Genomic DNA, 26,185 nt, shown 5'->3' on the forward strand with positions numbered 1-26,185 from the left:
ACTATCAGACTAGGATATGTCTACACCTCGCCTAAGCAAAAAAAGAAAAGAAAAGAAAAAAGGAAAAGCAGCCTTACTTTACCTGGGAGGCTGCTTTTATCTTCCAGAAAGGTGTTCTAATGCATCAGAGAAAATGTCTGGCCAGACAGCTACCTGGTTGGGTAACCCCCCAGCTCATTAGTCAACGGTTCTGGTTACAGGACCATCTCACCATTCTTCGTCACAAAGGGCTGGGAAGAAAGACCTCAGCTTTCCTACCGCGCCCCGGCCCCAACACACCCAGAGCTTAGAGAGCGAGGCTCTGGTTCAAATGGGTTTCTATCCACCGGGACCACCTTAAGGCATCCCCTCATTCTCCAGGTCGGTTTTCCCGGCTCATTACCAACGGAGGGCCGAGCCCCCGCCCTGGTGGAGCTAGAAGTCGGTTTGGGGACCCAGCAGCTGACTTGAAGGGGAGGGGCCTCCCCGCACCTACGGGGGCATGCTGGTCCAGGCGAGCTCGCCGGGCTCCCCTGGATTTCCAGCTAGAAGGGTGGAGGGGCGCGTGGGCATGGGGACACGCCCCCAGCAAGAGAACCCGGCTGCCACCCTCCAGTGCCCCCCCAGCTTCCATCCTGCACCCACGCCCACCCCCACCTGGGGCACGCTCTGCACGAGGAGGGAGTTGAAAGAGGACAGACCCCGGAGTGGGAAGAAAAGAGGAGGCGCCAGGAACGCCCCGAGATCGGGAGAGAGGCCAGGCCGTGGCAGCCCTACGGAGACCTCGGGGCCGCTGGGTCCCCTTCCCCAGCCCCCGCCAAGCCCACCCGGGTGAACACAGCGCCGCCGCTAGACGCCGCCGGCTCCGCTAAGCCCCTCCTTTCGGGAAAGCCGGGCCGCCCCTGGAAGTGGTGGGCGGAGGGACCGGAGGAGGGGCGCTCCGCCGCTCTGGAGCCCAGCGGCCCGGGCGCGGAAGCCGGCATGGAAGGCGCGGCGAGTGACCCGTACCGGCGGCCCGCGCGGCGCACGCAGTGGCTCCTGAGCGCCCTGGCGCACCACTACGGGCTGGACCGCGGCGTGGAGAACGAGATCGTGGTGCTGGCCACCGGCCTGGACCAGTATCTGCAGGAGGTCTTCCACCACCTGGACTGCCGGGGGGCCGGCCGCTTGCCCCGCGCCGACTTCCGCGCGCTCTGCGCGGTGCTGGGGCTGGGCGTCGAGGGGGCAGCCGCCCCCGGGGAGGCCTCCGGGGATACGGCCGCCGGAGACACGAACTCTGGGGACGTGATCGCCGGGGACGCGGTCGCTGAGGAGGACGCCGACGGGGACGAGGATGCCGAGGAGGAGGCGCGCCTGGCGCTGCGCGCGGAGCCGCCCGAGCTCACCTTCCGCCAGTTCCACGCGCGCCTCTGCGGCTACTTCGGCACCCGCGCCGGGCCCCGTCTGCCCCGCGGCGCTCTGAGCGAGCACATCGAGACGCAGATCCGCCTGCGCCGCCCGCGCCGCCGCCGCCGCCGAGCTGCCCGGCCGGCCAGCCCCGACGGCGGCCCGGACGGCGAGCGCCTGGCGCGGCTGGAGGAGGAAAACAGCAACCTGCGCGAGCTGGTGGAGGACCTGCGGGCGGCGCTGCAGAGCAGTGACGCGCGCTGCCTGGCGCTGCAGGTGCGCCCGCGGCCGGGGCGGAAGGGGTGGCGGGTAAGGACCGGGCTGGAGGGCCGGCGACCGCGGCGGGCCGAGAGCCCCTCCTGGGCAGGAGGGGACGAGGAAGGGGCAGCCCGCCTGGCCTGAGCTTGCCTCCCAGCCGCTCCAACCCCATTCCACCCCCAAACCCCAGTCCCACTGAGGAAACCATCCTCACCGCACCGCGTCTCCTCTTGCCCTCTGATCCAGACCCGGACCCTTCCAGGAAACCCGGACGGTCTCACAAAGGCCTCCAGAGGCTTCCCGCAGGCCTAGGACATAAGGTGTGAGGAAGACTCTGTCCCGCCCTTAAGGCGCTCCCTGCCTAACCGGGTCTACGGGCAACTCAGCAGACATTGCAGGGCCTGCCTCGGGGCCAGGCCTCGCGTCCCCGGTGCTAAATAGCGTCACACTGTCAATCGGGCAGGCACAGCCACCCAGCGCTGCGGGGGCCAGGCGCCGACAGAGACGCGGACCCAGGGCAGGCATCTGCAATTCAGTCAGCCTTGTGAGCACCAGCCTTGTGCCAAAGGGGACGACAGAGGCACGGGATCAGACGCGGCCCAGAACAGCCTCCGAGGGAGCTGCCTGCTCCCCACGCGGCCCAGGCACAGCCCCGAGGGGTAGGGAGAGGCCTGGAGCGCACAGGGGTCGAGGCGCAGATTTTAGTGGCCAAGGCAAGGGCGCGCCGATGGGCATCCCAGAAGCGAAGCGTGGGGCGGGGAGGTACTCTTTTTATGTGGAGTAAGCTCGTCCAGGATCATTGGTTCTTTAAGCCTTTACTGAACACCTGCTGTGTGCCAGGCCTATTTTAGTCGCCTAAAGACACAGCAATAAACACAGCGGAAGAAAACCCCACCCTTAAGGAGCCGCTGCCTGGCAGCTAGGGGTGGGGAGGGCCGGAAGATGCACCTGAGACCATGCAGAGAGGACCACCTCTGTGGGATGGAGGCGGGGCGCCCCAAGGGGGGGAGGTGGGTGGAGAAGAGTCTGGGGACTCCCTGGAACCGCGCAAAGAACAGAGCCCGAGCTTTGGGCCTCGGTGGCCCGCATCCATTATCTGGGGCACCCATTACCACGGGGCATCCATTACCCGGGGGCACCCATTACCACGGGGCGATGCGAGCTCCCATCTTAGCAGAGTTAGGGTGAGGGCTAACCGAGCTCACACAGAGGGTTTGCTCGCGCGCTCTGGGCCGGGTCGGGGTCCCGCGCGAGGAGCTCACCGCCCGCCCTGCCGCCCTGTCCCGGCAGGTCGGCCTCTGGAAGAGCCAGGCGGGCGCCCAGGAGGCGGCGCGCGGCGAGCCCGAGGCGGCGGCGCGGGAGCTGCGGCAGGCGCGGGGCGCGCTGGCGGCGGCCGAGGCCGACGCAGGTCGGCTGCGCCGGGGCCAGGCCGAGGTGCGGCGGCGCGCGGAGAAGGCCCGGGAGGCGGTGCTCCGCAGCCTGGGGCGCGTCCGCGAGCTCGAGGCGCTGGCGCGCCAGGTGCCCGGCCTGCAGCGCGGGCTGCGGCGGCTGGAGGGCGAGCTGCGGCGCTACAGGTGAGTAGGACGGGGCATGGGGTCGGGGATCCCCTCCCGTTCTCCGGCGCTTTCCTCCTCCCCACTCGTTCTCATGCTTCCCTGTTGTTCACGTGTTCATGGATCCACTCATCCATCCATCCATCCATCCATCCATGGGCCTGTTTTTGACTGATCAGCGCAATACTAATGATGGTAACAGCTAAGAGTTCCTGAGCACCTAAGATGGGCCAACCTCTGAGCACTCAGGTGACTTAACTCACTGAGTCTTCCCAGCCACCAGCCCTGGGAGGCAGGTACCATGATGTCCGCCTTCTCCAGGTGAGGAAACAGATAGGCACGGACCCCTTGTGCTCGCTCCACCAGGGCAGGACGCTGGGCTTGGGACCAAGGTTCAAATCCCGGCAGGACCTCTGATGTGACACCTTGGGAAAGTCACTGGTCCCCTCCGAGTCCGTTTCCTCTTGGGTGGAATGGAGACTGCGGTCCCTGCCTACCCGAGTGGCTGTGAAGATGCCGTGAGGCCTGCCTGGCTCATCTAGGTGCTCAGAGAACAGAGCTCCCACAGTTTCAAATACCAAGGCGCCGGGCGTGCCTTCCACACGTGCTGAGCGCTGGCCCTCTGCAGCAGCGTGGGAGGCTGCATGGGGATCACTGTGAAGGCGACCTTCTGAGATCCGGCCACAGGAGGAGGGTGCTGGGGGCGGGCTGTTACCCGGCGAGATGGCCCAGGGAGGGGGCGAGGGGAGGGTGCTCCAGAAAACGGAAGCAGTGTAGGCAGAGCGCCGGGCAGGAGGGACCTGGGCCCCGGCCAGAAACTAAGAGTGGCTGGAGGCAGAGGGCAGGAGAGGCAGGCAGGGACCGGGCCAACCAAGGTCACGGTGAGGACGTCAGCCTTCCCTCGGGACAGCGTGAAGCCATGGAAAGGTTCTGGCCGGGGGGGTCACAGGAACAGACTTGCAAAAAAAGTCGCTCTGTTGTGATACAGCTGTGACAGGGAGGGGCTGTTGCCCGCCTCCAGCCAGAAAGGAAGCTGGTCTGGCCCAGACTGGCGGGCGGGGCAGCCAGAAGGGGTGGCTTTGAACCTACTTCCTCACCGGGCAGACTGTGTCCTTGAGTTCCGAGGTGCTCTCCGTGGGGACAATGCTGGAGGGAAGCGGCCCACTCTGAGCTAGCCTCCTGCAGCTCCAAATGTTTGGACAGTCACTTCCTGTTTGCAGAGCTGATCGGCTGGGGAGCAGGGCCCACTGGCTTAAGGCCCGTGTCCAGCCTTGGATCTTTCTCCAAGAAGAGAAATAAAGGGTCTCTTCTTCCTTTTGCCCTAAAGTAACTGTCCTTTACAGCATGATTGTAAAAGTAACTCCAAACATTCATGTAGCTCTTTACAGGACAAAACTTGGATCCGCAGCCAATGCATAATTTAATCATCTCAAGACTGTGCAATGGAGAAGTTCTGCCCCATCTTAGAGACTGTGGGAAGTGAGACTCCGAGAAGTTAAGTGACATACCAGGGCCATATAGCCAGAAAGTGCAAAAGGAAGGTCTGTCTGGCCCCACGGCCTGTGTTGTTTCTTTCTTTCCACTTCACCTTCTCTGTTGTTGGCTCATGGTTACAAGATGGCTGCTGCAGTTCCAGACCTCACGTCTGCTATCCAGGCATAAGATGGACCAGGGACATTCAGAGCAAGAGGGATTTTCTGCTAGTGAGCTTTGCCTTGATTCAGGGAGAGGCCCCCACCCCTGCTTCTCCCTCTGGAACTTGAACCTCCTTCGACTTGGCCAGAACTGCATCACGTGGCTGCCTCTACCTGCAAGAGAGTCGGGTGATGCTGATATCCCAAACAAAACTGGGGCTCCTCCTTCGATCCCTGGGTTGGGAAGATCCTCTGGAGAAGGAAATGGCAACCCACTCCAGTATTCTTGCCTGGAGAAACCCGTGGACAGGGAAGCCTGGTGGGCTACAGTCTATGGGATTGCAAGAGTTGGACACGACTTAGCCACGAAACCACCAACTTAGGAAGGGACAGGGGACCAGATGCTGCAGAGGCTCCAAAGGCTATGCCCAGGGAGCGAGGGAACCAGGGCCAGACAGTGGCCGTCCTGCGGTGCTCAGTGACGGCTGTCACTTATGTCCTGGCCCAGCCCCGGGAGCAGACCTCTGTCTGTTTTCTGTAGTCAGAGCTTGCAGGTTTGCAGGCTGACTTGCCCCCAACACTCTCTGTCCTTGAAGCAAGGAAGGGGAAGGGGACAGAACAGCCAAGAACACTGGTCACAAAACCAAGCTCGAGGGACCCAGGACGCAGCTGAGCTTCCCGACTCCAGACCAGACCCCTTCCCCGGCGGAGCCCCTCCTCAGGTGCCCTCTCAGCCACTTGCTGCTCAGGAGGACCTGCTGTGAGTTCTTTCTCAAAGCTGGCCTTCTCCTCCCTCCCCAGGCCTTGCCCCATCTCTCTCTCTCTCTCTCTCTCTCTCTCTCTCTCTCTCTCTCTCTCTCTCTCTCTCTCTCTCTCTCTCATCTCTCTGGCGTTGCTGTAAACCCAGCCCATCCAGTTCTCCCGTCATGACGGGGATGGCCACCCTGAGCCCAACTTTGACAGAAGTCAGGACCCTGGAGGGCCGCCCAACCACGGGGGGTGTTCTCGCTCTACCCCGACCAGGGCCTGAATCTGGGCTGCTTTCTAGATGCGTTTCTGACTACACAGCTGGTGAGAAGCGGCCCCACACCTCAGGCAGCATCCCGAAGCAGCGGGTGGGATAAGGCGGACCCGGGGTGCCCCCTCCTGCAGGGGCCTCCTTGTCTTCACGCAGCAACCAGGTCCCCTGCCCCTGAGCCACCTGGGCCTCAGACCCCAGTCCTGACCCCTCGGGAGCGTTTCCGCTCCACCTCCCGCTCCCCACTCAAGCCGGGCATCTTCCCTTCTAATCTGTGACCTTGGCTCTGCATTCTCCTAAATGGTAAGGTTTTCCCCAGCACTTCTGTGTGTTTGAAGGTAGAAAGGGCGCTTCCCATAACACCTCCATCCACCGTCTTGATTGTGAACCTAGGAGAACAGACAGGAGATATTTAAGCCATTGGAGACACTCACGTGTTCACCCCACATTTCCTAACCACCTTCCACGGACAAAGCCTGGTGCGGATACCTCGGGCACACAGAACAGACACAGCCCACTGCCCTCTGAGGGTCCCTGGGCCCGAGCAGAGCAGGCCATGAACTTGCCTGCAGGGACACGCGCGCGCTTTGTGCAGGGGGGCCCAGGGGAGCGACCGCTGCTTGCAGAGCCGTGAGGCTCCTGGATCTCATAGGAGTATTCTGCACATCAACGCAGTCCACAGCCTCCTGGAGCTCCCCCAGCCAGCCGGCCTGCAGAGGACTGCTGGGCCCATCACGGCCCCATCCACCTCTGGGCTCCCCCTGCCCACAGCTGGCCTCCTCAGCCTCACACCACCTCGTCCCAGACAGCAGACTCGGCTTCTCTGAATCCCGCAAGACAGTTCCTCCTCCCGGCACGCGTATGATCAGAGCAGGCACGACTGAGGATCCCGAGGGGAAGACGCGGATTACGATGCAGTGATGCAGTCTCACTCGGAATATTTAACACCACGATTTATACGATGTCACCTAGCCCTCCAAACACTTCTACCAAGCTACACCCAAACACTCCAGCTTTCCCTCCTCTGTTGTCTCTTTCCATCAGCCAGCTCTCTTAATGAGTGCCAGAAAGTCTGACTCGCTTAAAAAAGAAGCTGGTTTTTACTAAAGTTTAGGCGAGGCCAGCTTCAGACATGGCTGGATCCGGGTACTCAAACAATGTCACCAGCTTACAGAAGCTCTGGGCTTCACTCCCAGGGAAGGTCCCTCCCCTGGCAGCCTCTGGAGCACTGAAATCTACACAACTCCAAGCCCAGTAGAAAGATCATCTCATCTGAGCTAGCCTGCTGGAGTGCCAGGCTCGGCCTCGGTGGGCCAACTTGGAAGCACATTCATCCCTGAACCCACCAGGAGTCAGGATCACGTGATGCTCTGACTGGCCAAACTTTAGTGACTGACCCTCCGAACGTACACATACCCACAGTGACCCCTGTGGAACTCGGTCTGAGCCCCTCGCAGGAGAATCACAGAAGTGCATGTCCCAGAAATGTTGAACAATACACACCCCAAAGTCAGCTCTCCCAGGCCACCGAGCGCTTCGGGGTGTTTGGGGGCTGTCTGCACCCTCACCAACCTGCCTGTCCTGTGCCTCAGAAGCTGCAGGGAGGGTGGGCCAATCAGCCCAATAAGGATGGGCTTCTTACCGGTCTCCAGGCCCAGCCTGTGAACGCTGCGAGGAAGCAGGACAGCTTGCGGTTCTTAGGCCCAGCACCCAGCCCAGGGCCCCAAGGAAAACGGTGAATGAGCAAGTGACAGGACCAACGGGCGTGTGGACGGAAGCAGCCTTGGGAACGTCTCAGCAGCAAGGACATGGGCATCCAGCGCCCGGCGGGCGCCTAGCTGTCCCAGGGCATGACCCTGCCTCCAGCGGAGCCGCCCGGCTCTCGGTGACCACGGATTCTCTCAAAGCTTCGAGTCTCAGCCACCTGTCTGCCCCGCCGCCCCCACCCCATGCTGCCGAGGAGAAGCTGGCCCTTTAAGACACCTGGCCGGGCCGCCTGCTGGGCAGGGGCGGGCTCTGCCTTCAGAAGGGAGACAGAGAAGCCAGCTCAGTGGAGCTGAAGAAAGGGCCTCCGAGGCTTTGTTGTGTTTGCCGGGATGCTAAGACCCGGTGGGGGCGGGGACGGAGGGAGGCAGGGGGCCGCCCACTGAGCTGCCCTCCACAAAGATGCGGGCTTTGCGGGCCCCCCTTCTCCCGCCCCCACCAGAGAGGCCAGGCATGGGGTGAGGGGCAACGTCAGGGGGTCAGGAGGGAGGCAGACGGGTGGGGGGCGGGCGGCGGGGCGGGGGCTCCATCTGGGGCAGAGGGGGGATGCAGCTCCCAGTATCCTGAGAAAGCAGCGTGCGGGTGGCCGCTCGTGGGAACCAAGGCCTCTCCCGGGGACAATACCCCAGCTCACAAAGGGACAGTGCTGGCCGGGCGCCTGCCCCACCGGACCACCCGGTTTGGGGCCGGGGGCGGGGGCAGGCTTGGGAGGCCCAGCCCAGCCTAGGCCTGAATCCCAGCTTTCCCAGACGCTTACCCGGGCTGTTGAGCTGGTCTCTACCCTCTGTGAGCCTCCCTTTCCTCACTGTGAAGTGGGGGGACCCTGCGCCCCCGGCTGGGTGTGGGTGATCAGTGAGGTGGGGGCAGGGCGGTGCAGGCTGGGGGTGCTGAGCTGTGTACATCATTCTTGCCGCTGCGAGCCTCCGCATCCTCATCGGTAAAACGGGGCAAGAACAGTAACTATTCTGACACCCACTTCACAGGGAAGTTGAAGATAAAGTCACAATACGTACGAAGCACCTAGAATGCTGCTTAGCACCGAGAAGCTCCCTGATAAAGCTGGAGATGACTATAACGTCTATCCCTGCTCACAGCATCCCCCATAAACAGGAATGGTGACAGGGGCCAGTGTTGTTGGTATGAACTGGAGTCTGGCCCCCGAGAGCCCGCAGTGCGCGGGGACCACCCCAAGCTGAGCGTCGGGGCCTGCCGGAGTTGCAGAGTGTGGAGGCATGCGTGACGGGGCGTCTCTGGGGGGAAAGCCGCCACTTGAGCTGGTTGCTGAAGGATGAATGGCAGTTTTCTCAGGCACGGCAGATGCAGGTGGCTGTGAGTCCAAACGAAGGCCTGGTGCCTCGAGGGAGCAGGGAGACGGGCTGTGGCGGGCGGGCGGGTGGGAGGTGAGAGGCGGCAGAGAGGGTGCTGGGAGCGCAGCTGGGGATGGCGAAAGGCCCTGAGCGGGGCTGAGGCGCGAGGCCTCCGCCCCAGAGAGCGAGCGAGACAGACACACCAGGAGGGCAGTGGCTGCCCTGAGCTTCCCGGCGGCCGCTCAGGCTGTGGAGAGAGATGGGCAGACAGGAAGACGCAGGGCGAGGAGGCCAGTGAGGGCGCTGTTTCTGGGTGCGGTGCCCGAGAAGAGACAGGTCACCAGCCCGCACCCCGAGGCCTCACCCGGAGCTGGGCGGAGCCTCTCTGTCCTAAAACGCTTCCTCAAGGGCAGAGCCTTAGGATCTGCAGGATAAGACAGACAGTAGGGCGGGAGGCAGCAGAAGCGTGGACGAGGGGACCCTTCCTCGGGGTGGAGGAGCCAGCAAGGGGTCACCCAGAGTGAGTCTTCACGTCCACCCGCTGGGGCAGGGAGCGGGTGTCACCCCAGTGTCAGCAGAGCGCGCCGATGACCCGTGGGTGTCAGGGCAACACGGGCCTGATGCTGAGCCCGGACCTCGGGGGCCAGGGGGGTGCACGCCGTGCCTCGGGACTCACACACGTTCACAGTCACAGACCCCAGGAGCAAGCTCAGCAAACGGTCCCTCTGGGCAGAGGCTGAGGAGGGGTGGTCATGAGACTGCGGCTCCTCCCGACTCCAGGGGGCCTGCTGGAGCAGGAGAAGCCCTCAGTGGGCGGTTAAGTCAAAGCGTGAAGGGGGAGTTGCTCACTCTAGTCCGACTCTCTGTGACCCCGTGGACTGTAGCCCGCCAGGCTCCTCTGTCCGTTGGATTCTCCAGGCAGGAACCTGTGGGTTCTCCAGTGGGTTGCCATTTCCTCCTCCCGGGGATCGTCCTGACCCAGGGATTGAAGCCAGGTCTCTGCATTGCAAGCAGATTCTTTACAGTCTGAGCCACCACGGAAGCCCCAAGTTGGGGGTTATTGGACTGCTTATTTAACTTCTATGCAGAGCACATCATGAGAAACGCTGGGCGGGATGAAGCACAAGCTGGAATCAAGATTGCCAGGAGAAATATCAACAACCTCAGATATGCAGATGACACCACCATTATGGCAGAAAATGAAGAACTAAAGAACCCCTTGATGAAAGTGAAAGAGGAGAGTGAAAAAGTTGGCTTAAAACTCAACATTCAGAAAACTAAGATCATGGCATCTGGTCCCATCACTTCATGTAGATGGGGAAACAGTGGAAACAATGAAAGACTTTATTTTCTTGGGCTCCAAAATCACTGCAGATGGTGACTGGAGCCATGAAATCAAAAGACACTCGCTCTTTGGAAGAAAAACAATGACCAACCTAGACAGCATATTAAAAAGCAGAGACATTACTTTGCCAACAAACTTCCATCTGGTCAAAGCTGTGGTCATGTGACGCATCTTCAGCAATGTCCCTCATACATGCAGCCTTCACCACACTATTAAAGGCAAAAAGCAGGCGGACATCTGTCCTCTTCTACCCAGAAAAGCAAGGCCTGCCCCCAAAACCACACGCGCACAGCCAAGAGAGAGCATCAGCCAAGGCAGGGCCCACGGGCCGGGAGCCGGGGACGAGCGGAGACCGCGGGGAGGAGGAGCCGGCCACTGAGCTGTCTGATGGACAGTGTCCGCAGAGACGTCCACCCCCAGGCAAGCGCGTGTCCCTGGCTGGACTTCCTCAGGGCACAGCCTGGGCCCACACTTCCCACTGACAGCCTGGGGTCTGGGTGGGGGCTCCTGCCAGGAGAAGGGTCTTGATTAAAGCTAATGCATGCAGTAGTCATGTACAGATGTGAGAGCTGAACCATAAGGAAAGCTTAAGTGCCGAAGAACTGATGCTTTTGAGCTGTGGTGTTGGAGAAGACTCTTGAGTCCCTTGGACTGCAAGGAGATCCAACCAGTCCGTCTTAAAGGAGATCAGTCCTGAATAGTCATTGGAAGGACTGATGCTGAAGCTGAAACTCATAATTTGGCCACCTGATGTGAAGAACTGACTCATTGGAAAAGACTCTGATGCTGGGAGGGATTGGGGGCAGGAGGAGAAGGGGATGACAGAGGATGAGATGGCCGGATGGCATCACCGACTCGATGGACATGAGTTTGAGCAAGCTCCGGGAGTTGGTGATGGACAGGGAGGCCTGGCGTGCTGCGGCCCGTGGGGTCACAGAGTTGGACACACTCAGCAACTGAACAATCTGCGCAGTGAATGTGTCCTTCAGAAAGGGGTGGCAACCTGGCCCAGGTCGCCCAGGCAGTCAGGGCACAGCCCAGGTGGGACTCGGTCCTCAGGCCCAGGAGTCCCGGGCCCTCCTCCTGCTTCCTTCGGGGTGGAGCTCGGGAACAGCCTCAGCTCTGGGCCTCTGGGGTTATGCTGGGGATGCTCTGTGACCCCACGTTCGGGAACCCTGCTTTCCAGTTCCAGGCCAGGCAGGGGGCCTCGGGCACGCAGATGGGGGACAAGCAGACCGTGGCTGGTCCCCCAGGCCAGGGGCAGCCTCCCAGGACCCGGGTGGCCTGGCTGCCAGACCAGCCCGTTGCCTTTGGCCGTGACGGTGGTTCTGGGAGGGGGGGTCCGCCTCCGGCCCCAGTGTCCTCCACTCTGCCCACGTGCACACCTCCAGCTGCGCCAGCCTCTCTGCTCCTCACACCCCAAAGCTCTCCCTGTCTACTTCAGGCGCCCTGACCACGCTGGGGGACTCCTGCCGAATTCACATCCATCCAGCCATCTGAGCTACATCCCGTGACGTCTTCAGAGGCCCTGGCCTCTGCTCCGTCAGCTCTCATAGCCCCTGGCCTTCCCAGCTTTCATTTGTTTCTGCCGTGACTTCACCGGCTCCCGGTGGCCCGAGGAAGACAGGCTCCCGCACTGGGGCCGCTCACTACATGCGCTGATTCCAGCATACACGGTGGCCGCCACACGGCATCTGTCGGATGCATTACAGAGCAGAATGAACAGCCCGCGCTGGAGGGGGCTTGCTCGGGCACCCCCTGCACCTGGCCCCCAGTAAACGCAGCGCCCCGCGTTCAGCTGGGGAGCAGAAACGAGGAACAGTCAGGAAGGGTGCCCCGGCCCCGAGCAGCATCTGCACACTCCACTCCACGGGTTTATTTTCAGCTCTTCCTCCCAGGCCCCCCACTGAGCCCGTCTTCCTACTGTTGTTCTCTTGTTTGCACTCGCGAGTTTGTTTCCTGTGAGCCTTCGCTCAGGAAAGGCAGCCGGCCTGCGAGCCTCTGGGCTGCCGGCTGCCTGGCGCCCCCGCTCCTGGCCAGGCCCCGCGTGTCCACTCTGCCCAGGAGCTTCCTGAAGCTTAGGGGCCGCTGGGTGTCAGGGGCCCGAACACAGCGAGGGAAGTAAACTCGGTGACGTTTTCCATCCAGCTCAGAAGAAGCTGAATCCTGGGGTGTCTGATGGTCTCCGACTAGATCGCCTTGCTGAGCCATTTGGTTACAGCCCAGGTCATTCAAGCGCTAACCCACGGCTGCCGTGGGTGTTTTGCGGATGTAACTCAAGTTCATAACCAGTTGCACTGGACTAAGTGAGGCCGATGATGCTGGATAATCTGGGTGAAGCCGACTTAATCACTCGAGAGGCCTTTAAGCGAGGCTGAGGGCTTCCCTGAAACAAGGGGGTTCCACTGCATCCAGGGCTCCAGACGCCTCCGAGCCCCTCCTCTGGCTTTCAGACTTGCTGGGCTGGTCCCCCAATCACAGGGGCCACTTCCTGGTGGTAAAGCTCTTGCGACAGCTCTGCAGGCACAGACGTGAACAGAGACATGCTCCCGTGCTGGCCTGCCGTCTCTGTTGAGCCCTGACTCACGCAGGAGGCAGGAGGCGGGAGGGGAGCGCAGCCCCCTTTGCTGCACTTGTGGCCCCAGGCAGCGCGCTGACAGCTCCACGTACACAGCCTCGTGTAGCCCCAAGCAGTGCTCCGGTCATCACTGGTCGTGCTATAGGCTGCAAGTAGCAGAAGACTCTGCTCAGAACGGCTTAAACCACAGTAACATTGGTGACCCTGCGTGAGGAGCCCAAGGGAGGCTTCCTCAGCTTGTCATCTTGGTCTATCAGCAAAGGCCCCTCATGGTCACAGGATGGCTGCCACGGCCCCAGGCATCACTGCCACATCCAGAGACAGAAAAATAACTTCCTCCTCCAACTCCTCTGTTCCCAGAGATTCTCCTGGAAGACATCTTCTTCCTTTCACTGGCCAGGATCACAGAATATGCTTATTCCTAAACAAACCTTTGGCAAAAAGAAGGAATCACCATGATCAGCTTAGACCAATCAGATCTCCTGTCTGGAGGCGCTTGGCCAATTAGTGCCTGATGGAATAACTGAGATTGTGCCAACAAGACAGATGGGTGTGCCTGTTTGGTTTGTTTTATTTGGTTTCCATGCAACCATAACAGATTACCACCAACTTAGGCACTCAAAACAACATTCGTTTATGATCTCACATTCTGCAGGCCAGAAGTCCAGGCAGGCTTGCCTAGTTTCTCTGCCTGGGCTCCCGAAAGGCTGAAATTAAGGTGCTGCTGACCTGGGACTCAAGAGAAGAATCTGCTTCCAAGCTCACCCAAGGGGAGTTGAATTCAGGTCGTGATGGTTGTACGACTATAATCCACATCCTTTGCTGGCTGTCGGCAGGGTCGCTCTCTACGTACCACCTCCCGTGGCCCTGTTCATCCTCCAGCCAGCAATGACCCAAGTCCTTTTCACGTTTCACATCTCCCTGACTTCCTCTTCTGCACCAGCCAAGACAGTTCTCTGTTTTAAAACTGTGATGAGGTGGAGATAATACCCAGGCTTAAGGTCAGCTGTCCCATATTACGTTAACAACATCCTGGGAGTGACACCTCGCCACATTCACAGGTTGCGGGAGTTAGGGTGTGGGGTCTTGGGGGGTCATTCCTAGAGGACAAGTATCTCCACCAGAGACATCCTGGATGTTCATTTGGAGGGCCTGTTTGTCTCAATGACCAGCTGGGCGGTGTTCCTGGCACTTGATGGGGGTGGGTGGTTCCCAGGGACACAGGCTTTTGGGCAGGTCCTGGACCACCCACCAGGGTTCCCTTGTACCCCAAACGACTTCCAAACGCCCAGCTAGGTGTTCATTCCACGAAGAAAAGTGCTTTTCACTGCGACTATCTGAGATTACCATCTAATTCTGCTCTACATGTAAACACAATTTTTTTTGTACAGTTTTAATACACAGAGTCTTAGAATGCAATGCCGTGTCAATTGAGGAAAGGTTATGGTTTGTTTGGAATTTTCCAAGGGTTGCTCATCATTTCATAAACACATCACAGATGTGTTTTGTTATCTTGTTATAACAGATGATAGCAACACTTGTGAAGCTTAACCAGCTGGTACAGAGCTCCTGAGTCCACGGGCATTCATGACTCTGTGTCCCAGGAAGTCTGCATATCTATCTGTCTCTGTGTCCATCTGTCCATCCATCCATCTATCTGAATACCTTTCCCTAGGCCTTATATCAAGATGTCAAATACAGGCAAAAAGTGTCACAAACATTTAATTGAGTATTACCTTAACCTCTCTGAAATTCAAACTAAGCCATTATTAAATAGGTTTAATCACCTAAAACTCATTTATACCTGAGTATTTACATATTGAAATATGTACTGTAAAATTAATTTCTCTCTCCTTTAAATCTCAAAGCATCAGTTCAGTTCAGTCACGTCCGACTCTTTGTGACTCCATGGACTGCAGCACGCCAGGCCTCCCTGTCCATCACCAGCTTCTGGAGTTTACTCAAACTCATCTCCATTGAGTTGGTGATGCCACCCAACCATCTCATCCTCTGTTGTCCCCTCCTCCTCCCACCTTCAATCTTTCCCAGCATCAGGGCCTTTTCTAATGAGTCAGGTCTTCACATCAGGTGGCCAAAGTACTGGAGTTTCAGCTTCAGCATCAGTCCTTCAGTGAATATTCAGGACTGATTTCCTTTAGGATGGACTGGTTGGGTCATTGCAAGGGACCCTCAAGAGACTTCTCCAGCATCACAGTTCAAAAGCGTCACCCTAAGTTTTTTCAAAGTATTTGTAAAAACAGGGTCTATCCCTTATTCAGCTCATTTTGGGATCTTCCAACATGCCATTATAAAAAGAGGGTGGCAGTTAGTCAGAGGTGGGGCCCTCTGCTGTGAGGGGACAGGATGAGTGGCTGAGGCACAGGGCAAGGGTCTGGCTCCGACAGTGCCCAGGTCTCTCGACGTGCTGCTCTCCAGGCACTTGCCAAAGTTCAGACTCTCCAAGGATCCGTGTCAGTTTCTGCCATCTCTGCATCAAACCTGTATTATTATTCTCTAGTTACTATTTTTCCTTAAATCATCTCACTCTTTTTACTTAATGGATTTAAAGGGATAGCCCCTGGTGGCTTGGGTGGTAAAGAATCTGCCTGCAATGCAGGAGACCCAGTTCAATAACTGGGTCGGGAAGATCCCCTGGAGAAGGAAATGCCAACCCCCCCCCCCCCCCCAGTATTCTTGCCTGGAGAATCCCAGGGACAGAGGAGGCTGGCGGGCTACAGTCCACGGGGTCTCAAGAGTTGAACACGACTGAGCAACTGAGCATTTAGAGAGAAGTTGTATCATGGTCAGAAACACAGGACTAAGATGGTTTGATGTGGTCATTAGTTGTTTTTAGTACACATTAGACTAAATAATTCAGGTTCACACACACACACACACACACACACACCCCTCCTGTTCACGGGAGTGCTGCCTAAGGTCCCCCAGAATACTGAGTGGGGGCAGGCCCCCCTGTGTTCAGAAGCGCCATATTTCCTTTCAGGGCCACCGGCGTTTACTGGTGGATGAACAGGGGATTGAGCTGGGGGCTGGGGGCAGGGGCAGTCGTGGAGGGTCACGCGGCCACGCCAGGGTGCTGGGGCAGAAAGCAGATTTGGCAGCTCTGCAGAAGCCCTCTCTGCACCGCAGAACCCAGGGAGGGTCCGTCCCCTGGAGGCCTGGAGCCGGGAGCTGCCAGGACCGGAAGGAGAACTCAGGAGCATCTGGCCCTTGTCAGGCCGTGTCGGAGGCCGGGCCGGGGGCCAGAGGTGGCCGCCGCCTCTGGCAGGAGGAAGACGTCGGGGGGGCTCCGGGTGGTGTGCAGATGTGCGCAACTGGAGGGGACACCCCAGGACGAGGACCGGGGTCTGCCAGGCATGAGGGCATCAGGGGGCAGCGGGCAGTGAGGGCCCGCCGCCCCCCGGGAGGGCCTGAGCAGGAGGCGATCGGTGACCCCTATGGGGCGAACGCCCTCTCTGCAGAAGCGCCCCCCAGCCCCTCCGTGTCTCCCCGGGGAGAGCGGCCCGCGTGGGCAGGGGTGGGGGTCGCTGGCCAGGGAGGGCCCCCACCGGCCTTTTCAGTCCTGTTGGCTCGGGTCCCGGGCCGGATCTGGTGCCTCTCCGCCTGTCTGTAGCAGTGCCAACCTCTCTTTTCAACAAAGAAGCAACAGCCTGGTTCAGAGGCAGACGGAAAACAAGACCTGGCTAGCGCTGGCGGTTCTGTTGTCATTTTCTGTGTTTTCCTGGTTACTTCCTATCTTTGGCAAGAGATACTGGCTTTTCGCTCTTGTTGATAATGTTTCCTATGAAAGGAAATCTGTTTCAGCCAACAGTTCAGCCAGGGACCCGAAATGCCTGTGGTTAGGGGAGGTCCGGCTCACCCTCTCGCCTGGAGGGTCCAACCCTCCGTGGGCTGGGCAGGGGCTCAGCCACATCCACAGGCCCGGGGCGGCCCCGGGGTCTGTGGCTCCAACGCCGATGCCCTTTCTCACTGTCTTTCTGGAACAATCCAAGAACAGAGGGACGGGAGGAGCTGGAATCCTGCCGGGCGGGGGCCTGTCCCCACCTGACCCTCCCCTCCTTCCATCACCTGACCTGCTGCCAACGATGTCCTTCACCCACGCACTCATTCATTCATCCATTCGACAAACCTCGACCGGCCGCTCCCTCCCGTGCTGGGTCCCTCCAGGAAACACCAACAGTCGCTGAAGACCACGGGAGCTCAGGGCATCCAGGCGGGGAGGCGAGAGGGGGAGGGGGCGCTGGGGGCCAGCCTGGTGGGCTGCACCCGCGGGCCGAGGGAGCCGCGGGGTCTCGGCACGCTCCTCCTGCTCTGCACCTCAGGACGCTCATCTGTGACATGGCAGGAAGGAGCGTCTTTCTTTCTTGGGGCTACTGGGAGGAGGAGATGAGTTTTTCCATTAAAACATTCAGCACGCTCACTGCCATCTATAAAACAGGTAAACAGCAAGGACTAGACTTAGATTTGAATTAAATGTGCATGTCTAAGGGGGAGAACAGAGCAGGAGCCGGTGAACAGACCAGTAAGGTGTCGGCCGTGCTCATCAAGGATCCAGAGGGCAAAACCGACTGGACGGTCAGTGAGTCTGGCCGTCCCATGCCCCGAGGTCACCACCAGCCATGAGCCGGAGACCAGGCTGGACCTCGGAGGCCCCCCAACAGATGCTCTGTTAAGGATACCAGCATCCCTTCTCTCGGCCGTTGGAGCCGCTGAACCATTTAGAAGGGAGAGAGGGACGGGGTCGGATCTGTCTTCCAGAAAATGGCCAGGACAGCAAGTGCTGACAGCCTGGGCGTGGGGCAGAGGCAGACACCCCTCACAGGTCACAGATCCCCTCTCGGTGACCTTGGGGCTGGCACCTTCCAGGAAGCCAGAGCTGCAAGTCGGGGCCACAGGTGACCTCCGCCTGCGCCCAGGTCCGCTCCCAGGACCAAGCCCATGGATCTCATTCTTATGGGAAACCCTCGTTAAACCACGGGCCCAGTTGTCCAGTCCTGGGGCCAAGAACCACCAAGTTTCTAGGCCCAGAATGTTCCAGCGGAGCTTTCCACAAGCCACTGCAGGGAGGGTTTGCAGCCAGTCCATCCAGGAATGCTACACAGACAGACGCGTCCTCTTAACTGAGCCACTCACGAGTGCCCTCCCGCAGGTCGAGGTGGGAAACGTCAGCAATTCCATCTGTGTCAGCCTGACACATGCATGGGCTTCCCTGGCGGCTCAGCGGTAAAGAACCCGCCTGCCGATGCAGGAGATGCAGGAGACGAGATTTGATCCCTGGGTCAGGAAGATCACCTGGAGAAGGAAATGGCAACCCACTCCAGTATTCTTGCTGGAAAACCCCACAGACAGAGGAGCCTGGCGGGCTCTAGTCCACAGCCTTGCTGTGACCTGCCCCCCGAGCTGGCCTCTTCGCATGACCTCCAGGTGGCCAAAGCCAATGGCCACTGCTTGGGGGGCCAAGATGGCACCCCTCCCTGGGTGGCGCGGGGAGCGGGAGGAGCAGATGCAGGAAGACAAGGAGGTCTCGGGGATTGCACGGGGCTTCCAGGAGGAGGTGACCAGGCAGCAGCCGTGGGGCGGGCTCATGAAGAAACAGGATCTGAGGGGCCAGGGCTGCAGGCAGGTTTGGAAGCTGGGGTGCTGGCTGAGCCCTCGCAGAGCGAGCGTGCACATGAAAGAGATACAAGATCCTCGGGTTTAGGGTCAGGACGCGGAGGATGAGCAGGGGAAAGGGCGCTGGGGAGGACAGGCGCCTCCCGGAAACCGAGGGCTGGAGGTGTTCAGCCAGGGAGCGGGGTGGCTGGCGGGATGTCAGTGGGGAAGGCAGAGGACGGGCTGGGAGGCTCGCTGTCTCTGTTCCAAGGTGGCGATGGCTCAGCCCACCCGCATGACATGCGAAGGGGCCTGCGGCTGCAGACAGACCCCGCAGAGAGGGGCCGGCCGTGCAGGCCGGGAGGGCCAGCTGCTGGACAAGAGGAACACCCCATGTCTCTCTGCAGCCGCGTCTCACCTCTTGGAAAGTTGCAGAGCGTGTCCTCGTCTGTGGCGCTCTCTCTCCCAGCTCGGGTCCCGCGGGCTCCCCCTTCCTGACTCTGCTGCAGGTGACCTGCGGTCCCCTAACCAGGGCGGAAGCTGGGCTGGGCCGCCGAGCTCGCCGCGCAAGCGTCCCCTGCGCCTGGCGGGGCCGGAGCGTAAACCCAGCTCCTTTGTTTCTGAGCTGTGCGGCTTGGGCCGGCCACTCTGGGAAGCGGGGGTCAGGACGGTCCCTGCCTCCATCCAGGCAGGGTCTTGGGAGGACATGTTCAAAGCGCCGAGCAGTGCCTGGCACCTTGCAGGGATGCCGAGAGATTTAGCTGTAGCGGTGTTGACGCAGGAAGTCGCCCTTGGAACCAGCTTCGAAGACCCCAGTGTCTGAGGGGTGTGGGGAACGTGGGCCAGCCTCTGCTAGGAAACTGTTCATATGGGCTGTCCCCCCCATCTCATTTTGCTTGTTGGAGCCCTTAAATAATTTAGGGGAAACAAGTTTCTCACGGTGGGAAGACTTAGATGCTGTCCGTGGTTGTTGTTTAGTCGCTCAGTCGTGTCCGACTCTTTGCGACCCCATGGACTGTAGCTGCCAGGCTCCTCTGTCCGTGGGATTCTCCAGGCAAGAGTACTGGAGTGGGCTGCCATGCCCTCCTCCAGGGGATCTTCCCGACCCAGGGATCGACCCTGTGTCTCCTGCATGGGCAGGTGGATTCTTTACCTCTGAGCCACCAGGGAAGCCCATTCCAACGCTATTCAAAATTCTACCCATTGAAGCCCCTTACTGTTTACACACCTCCTCTGCCAGGAAGCTCACCACCTCCCAAGGAAGCCTGTTCCATTCTTGGTCAGCGGACTTTGTGAGAAAGCGATCCTGTAGCCTAGACTGCTGTGTCTTCTCTTCTGGCTGTGATCTGAGCCTCTGGAGTTGAGACTGACTGTCCTCTCCCCAGTTAGACCTCAAATGATATGCCCTAAGCTCCAGCTTCTCTCTGAACCAAGAATCCGTATCCAGGGGGTCTCACACTGATGGCCGCTGAGCACCCCCCCATCCTCAGCTTGTACTGGAGGAACCTGAATGCAGGAGTCATCAGGCAGAGTTAGTGGCTCTTAGAACACAGAAGGTTGGCGCCCCTGGCCACCCCGATGGCTTCCTGCCCCTCTGCCCGCTGGCACAGGGCGAGAATCCAACCGGAGCTGGGAGGACCTCGGAGGCGTCGGCCCCAGTGATCCGCCTGCAAAAGCGGCCCCCAGCTCCCCCGCCAGTCCCTGCTGGCAGTGCTGGGGTGGGAACCAAGGACCCCCGCCCTTCTGGACACAGAGGCTCCTCAGAGGGTTTTGCCTCTAGCCCCATTGGCTAAAATCACATCACAAACCTATGTCTCAGCTGCAAGGGAAGCTGGGTGACTGTCTGCCATGGAAAGCTGACTCTGCCGTGCTGGCCATCAGGTAGGGGCCAGTGGGGTCAGCCGCAGAGACCACCACGGGCTTTGGCAGGCATGTCACAGGCAGCTTAGCCTTAGCAGTGGGGAGGGTGGGCCCACACCTCACACTCTCCCGCAGGAAACTGGCGGAGCCCCCGCCTCTCAACATCTGTGCCTCCCCCTCCCACAGGTCAGAGGGCACCCAGCTCCCAAGCTCACCACGAGCCAGCCCAGAGCCAGACACCAAGAGCAGTGAACCTGACGATGGTGGAACCAGAGACCCAGACCCCGCTCCAGAGGGAGCCTGGGGGTCCAACAGCAGTCCGGCGAGCAGACTCCCGGACCAAGGTTTGTCCTGCACACCCAGGGTGCTGTCTGCGCTGATGCCGCCATCCAGCCTGCAGACAGAGCCCCACTCTCTACCTGCTGAGGCTGGGCTTCCCCAGCCCCCAGGGCCCCCCTCCGCAGGCCTGAGAGCAGACACCCTGTGGGGGAGGGTGGGTTCCGGGGGGCAGGCTCTGGCTCAGCGTGCGGAAACGCGTCTCCTGCCGATGCCGTGCAGGGGCGGGTCAGGCACCCACGGAGCCGGAGTGGGTAAGTAAGCTCCCCGTCATCAGAGGTATGCGAGCAGGGCTGGCTGGTGACCCCTCGAGAAGGCCACAAAGAGGCCCATCATGGTAAGAACCTGGGTCTGCTGGGTGTGCAGCGTCAGGAGCAAAGGAAAGGAGAGAGAAGCTGTCTGAGCGGTGCCCCAGGGCTCTCCCGGCTGGGCTGCAGGCAGGCGTGGACAGGCTGTGAGGCGCCAGCCCTCTCACACAACTTCAGAGGCCCTACGCGGCCCCGGCCTTGGGTGCCAGGACAACTGTGACTATAGTGACCACACACACACATACACACAGCAGCAGGAGATCCCCAGGAAGAAGACCAAACTGTCAATACTGGAAACATAGCATGGTCAAAAAATTACTGACCAGTCACCTCAATTCCGGTTCTACTGGGTCTGGAACACTTTTTATTGAGAACAGAAGGGCCCCGCAGCCACCCAGCTGGGTGTCCAAAATCAGGACACCCGAGCCAGGGTGCCCAAACTGCCAGTCCATCAGGACCACCCAGGAGCCTCATAAAACACAAATGCCCGGGGCCCACCCCTGAGCGTGCGGTCCTCTGGGGCCGGGTGCCGTGCCGGTCAGGACATTGTCCATTTGGCCTGAACCGCTCTAGTTCAAGGGAACTTTCTGGTTCACCTGACTCACCTAAAAGCCCCCTCCCCTGGCCTCGCCCACCAGCCTCTGCGAGGCTCACTGTGCAGAAGGCGCGCCCCTCACCCCCAGCAGCCAGGCCCACGCCCTCCAGGCCCCGGCGGGAGGAGCAGGGGCGTCCCTCCTCCCTGGAAGTCTGAGTCAGGGTTTGGCCCGACCGTCCCCGGCCCCCGTGGGGTCCCCAGGCCTGCCTGCCCCAGTCACGCGGCCGGGCGGCTGCGCTCTGACTGCCGGGTTGGGCTCACATGTCCCCCCAGCCTGGGCGGAGCGGAGGCGGGAGGGCTCCCGAGAGGAGTCGGGCGGCCCCCAAAGAGGGGCCTCCACCCCGCCTCTGTCCCTGTCCGCAGCCCACGCTTCTCCAGGGGTGGACGAGCAGCTGTTCCGCTCGGTGGAGGGCCAGGCCGCCTCTGACGAGGATGACGACCACGAGAAGTGGCAGGAGGCGCAGCGGCCGCCAGCCGAGGTCACGGCGCTGCTGGCTGTTCTCTCCGGCTGCGGGAGGGGGTACGTGCTCCGGCGAGGACGTCCAGGGTGGGGCATACCCAGGGCCGGGCCCCCACGGTCCTCCTGGGAGCACAGGGCGGCCCCTCTATGCAGTGACGGGCCTGGAACGTGGAGGCTGACCTGATTCACACCCAGGCTGGGTCCCCTCCCTGCTGTTTCACGCTCGGCCCCCTGATCCATCAGTCGAGGCGAAGCCCTGGGCACGTGTCTGGGAGAAATGAGCTGAGCAAGGGCACACTTCCTGGTGGCTTAATTCCCCTGATCCTCACTCCAGTGACCATGGTCCCCGGACCTGCCCCAAGCTCGAGTGCGACCCCCCACGTGTCAGACCCTTTCCTAATCCACTGCTCTTGACGCCTAAGCCTGCCCCCCCACCCCGGTCAAGTCACCTGACTTCTGAGTCTCAGTCTTCCTGTCTCTAAGATGGGACTCTAACACTTGCCTGGCGGAGGATTTGTGAGGATTGGCCATCGAGGGTATAAAATGCCCCCGTGGGGCCCGATACCAGCAGATACTCCACGGGGGTGGAGGGGCAGCACTGACTCTTTTATTATAAAGTTCTGCTGATTTTCTTGGGTCACTGTTATGACCAACCCGTTAAGTCAACAAGTATATGAAGCACCTACGATATGCCAGGCAAGTTTGAGGGCTCCTGGCAAACAGCACTAACCCAGACAGCTCCCCCCCCCCCCCGCCTCCAACCAGGAGCCTCTGTTCTCCTGAGTGGTGACAAGCGTGAGGAAGAGGAGGGGGCAGGACATGCCGGGGGGCCGCTGAGAAGGGGCTGTTTGAGCAGAGATCTGAAGGAAATGAGGGGAAGGCCTTTCGGGCAGAGGGGACAGCAGGTGCAAAGGCCCTGGGGCACGTGGGAGGGGCCTGGAGGAGGCTGCTGTGGTTGGAGCAGAAAGCGAAGGTGAGTGGGAAGGAGGCGGGGAGGTAACGGCAGACTGGGCGAGGCCTCTGGCTTTTGCTCTGATGACACGGGGAACCGGGGGAGGGTGTGGGCAGGGGGTGCCATGGCCCCACCCAGCTTTCAAGGGAGACAGACTCGGTAATAACGCACCCCCCGCCCAGGCTGGAACAGCCTTTGGAAAGCATCCCCCTCTCTGCCAGGACTCTCCCCTGCTGCAGGTGCGATGACCGGACGGCCAAGAAGCTCATGACTCACTTCAGCCACTTGGGCGGTGCCAACCACGCCCGCGCCCTGGGGGAGCTGGAGGCCTGCGTCGCCATGCTGGTGGAGCAGCTGGGGTCCCAGGGCTGTGATCCAAAGACTCTCAGGACGCCTGAGGAGGAGGTCAGCGGAGCCCCGGAGGCTGGGAGCCAGACCAAGGGCTAGTCTCTTTCAAGTGGAAGGACTGTGAGCCATCTCAGCCAAGTCCTGGGCCCCCTTCACAGATGGGTAAACCAAGGCTCTGAGAGGAGATGATTTAGATCTAATGAAGAATACTTTGGCTGCACATTAAAGGATCCATCTCAGATCAGCTCAAGGGAAAATAACCAGGAATTTATTACCATATGCGGCTGGGAGAATGGTTTCAAAGGAATAGCTGAGATGAGCTTCAGGCACAGCTGGATCCAGGGGCTCAGATTATATTGCCCCCATCTTTCTGCTCTGTTTTTTTCATAGGTGCTGGCCTCACTTTCCCCTGCTATGAAGGGGCTTTCTACATGTGGTAGGATGAGGGAAAGCAGGACCCCAGGCAGCTCTAGGCTCCCATCAACCTACTTAGAAACCCCCAGAGGAACAATAATAGCCCCATACAGTAAATCTCAGGGAATAATGCCAATGGTCGGCCTCAGTCACATGCCCATACCTGGACCAATCTCTGTAGTAGGCGGGCAGGGTCCTGTGATTGGCAGCTCCATCAAAGCCAGATGAAATGGAAGAGAGACACCTGCCCCAAGGAGAGCTGGCTGTGGAAGAGAGGAGGGTGGTGTCAGGCAACACCAAGAGCGGTGTCTGCATTTCAATAAGACCATTGGGCATTTTTTCCTGTCTACTCCATGGCATCACAGTCGTCAAATGTGGAATGCTACGGTCAGTTTTCATTTCACTAAGCCCTCAACACAATGCCACTTTTGCAAACTGATTTTGATAAAAAGAGTGTTATATTGATATTCCTGAAACTCTAAATCTGTACTGTGGGGTTTTTCTTAGGACTTTTTGGGGGTGCTTTATTTTTTAACATATCTGTGGTCTGTTGCAGTTCCAAACGGCAGAGCACCCACCCCTTTCTAGTTAAATCTCAAGCAGGAGTCTGGGGAGCTCAGTCCCTGAGACCCACAGACCACATTGCCAAGTCCACAGGCCCCGAGCTCTCTCTCCTGCCCAGGGACACCACACCTCCAGCTGCTTCTCTTTGTCTCCATCGCTGTCAGGAGCGGGGCTGCCTCATTCCCCCACCCCTGCTTTAGAAGGCAGGTGTCCACGTGGCGTTCCGCAGCTCGCCACCCTCTCCCCCTGATATTCTGCAGGGAGCAGCAGCGTCCACACCACCTGGCCAGGGCTGGGCTGGTGACCGAGGCCGGGCCAGCCGGGCCCCTCTCCTGGGGCTTCCGTCTCGAGGGAGGTGGGGAATGCCTGGAGAGTGCTCTCAGCCGCAGCCCCTAGACAGGAGTCTCCGGCTGCTTCTCCTGCCTCATCCTCCATGCCCCCATCCCTTGACATTTTCCAGCCAGCGACCCATTCTGGGGGCAACCCACTAGCCTGGCAGTAAATTCCTCCTCGGCTCAAACTGGCCAGACTAGCTTGCTGCTTGCAACCAAAAACATTTGGAAAGGACAAGCAGGTGGATTGAGAAGAGAAGGAAGGACGGAGTCCTTCCACCATAAAAAGGAGCACGTACGTTCTCGATCAGCCTGACTGACCGTGTGGCCGTGGGCCAGGCACGCAGCTTCTCCGGGGCTCGGTCCCCTCCCTGGGGAGACAGGGCGGTTCTGTCTGTAGGCCCAGGGGCCAGACGAGATGACCCCGTGGGAGGGTCAGGGCAGGCTGTGGGCCCTGCCCGGGGCTGGTGCTATGTGCACGGGGCCGAGGGTGGCAGGGCGGCCGCTGAGCCCCTGGTGTCCCCGCAGGGAGAGCTGCAGCGGAAGGTGGGCGAGAACGAGGACCTGCGGCAGGAGCTGCAGATGGTGGAGACAGAGAGGGTGCGGCTGTCCCTGCTGGAGGAGAAGCTGGAGGACGTGCTGGGACTCCTGCAGAAGCTCCGCGACCTGGTGGGCTCACGGGAGCTGGCATACCCAGGGCTGGGGAGGGGCCCGCAGGGCTGGAGCCCACCTGCGTTAGGCACTGACTCTCAGCTCTCCCCACGTAGGCAGGGTCACCTCTACTTCCAGACATAGAAAGAGCACAGGGAAAGTCATCCAAAAGAAGGGAAGGGTCTCTAACTCATTTTATGAAGCTAATATAACTTTGATCTCAAAACCAGACGACAACTCATGTAAGAAAAGAAAATTATAACCTAGTGTCACAGTTAAATATGGATGCAGAAATATTAGTCAGCATATTAGCAAACCAAACCTGGCAGTGTTTAAAGAAACACAAGGTGATTAGTTGAATTTACTCCAGGAATTCAAAGATGGTTCAGGATCAAACATCTATTAACACAGACCACCTGATTCCTCCACCTCCCAGCTGGTGGCTTCAGGCAGAGTCCTCATTTTTTCAGCACTGCTTTTTCACTGGTTAAAATGAGAATAAAATAAGCTGTTGCGAGGATTAAAGGAGCGAACACGTCAAAATGCTCTTTTTCATGGTCATTTCCCAGGTGCCTCCTTGGGCGCAGGGACAGTGGTCTGTCAGGACGTGATCTTGGATCACATGGGTCCTGCAGGCTGCAGTACCCACCAAGAGTCTGGGCAGTGCAGTCATCCCAGGGACGGGAGCCGGGAGAGGACCCTGGCCCAAGCTCAGAGCCCGGCAGCCTGCCTTCCCTGGGCTCCTCATTCCTGGCCTACATTCCTGCTGCCAGCATCCATGTGGCCGACGGTTGCTGGATCAGCCTGTACCTGCTGCCAGCCCCCTGCCCTTGGAGTCGGGGTGCCCGCTCTTCTACCAGCTTCAGCCAGAATCCCTTCCCTGGGCTCCCAGGATCTCTCCCCTTCCCAGCAGGGTCCTCCGTCCACACAGCG

At 59.8% G+C, this 26,185-nt stretch overlaps 1 protein-coding gene across 2 annotated transcripts; it reads left to right on the forward strand.

The window, feature by feature from the left end:
• Nucleotides 1-953: 953 nt before the first annotated feature.
• On the forward strand, nt 954-25,783 carry EFCC1 (EF-hand and coiled-coil domain containing 1). Of its 2 annotated transcripts, none has more exons than XM_065935448.1 (6): nt 954-1,641; nt 2,914-3,197; nt 20,479-20,636; nt 21,895-22,051; nt 23,165-23,348; nt 25,130-25,783. In XM_065935448.1, exons 1-6 carry the CDS (start codon nt 961-963, stop codon nt 25,394-25,396), a joined length of 1,731 nt encoding a protein of 576 aa, XP_065791520.1. In that variant the 5' UTR covers nt 954-960; the 3' UTR covers nt 25,397-25,783. The 2 variants fall into 2 exon arrangements, with proteins under 2 accessions (XP_065791520.1, XP_065791521.1); XM_065935449.1 differs by having other exon boundaries at nt 23,183-23,348.
• The last annotated feature ends 402 nt before the right edge of the window (nt 25,784-26,185 follow it).

This window comes from Muntiacus reevesi, chromosome 4 (genome assembly GCF_963930625.1).
Source record: "Muntiacus reevesi chromosome 4, mMunRee1.1, whole genome shotgun sequence".
Taxonomy (NCBI): domain Eukaryota; kingdom Metazoa; phylum Chordata; class Mammalia; order Artiodactyla; family Cervidae; genus Muntiacus; species Muntiacus reevesi.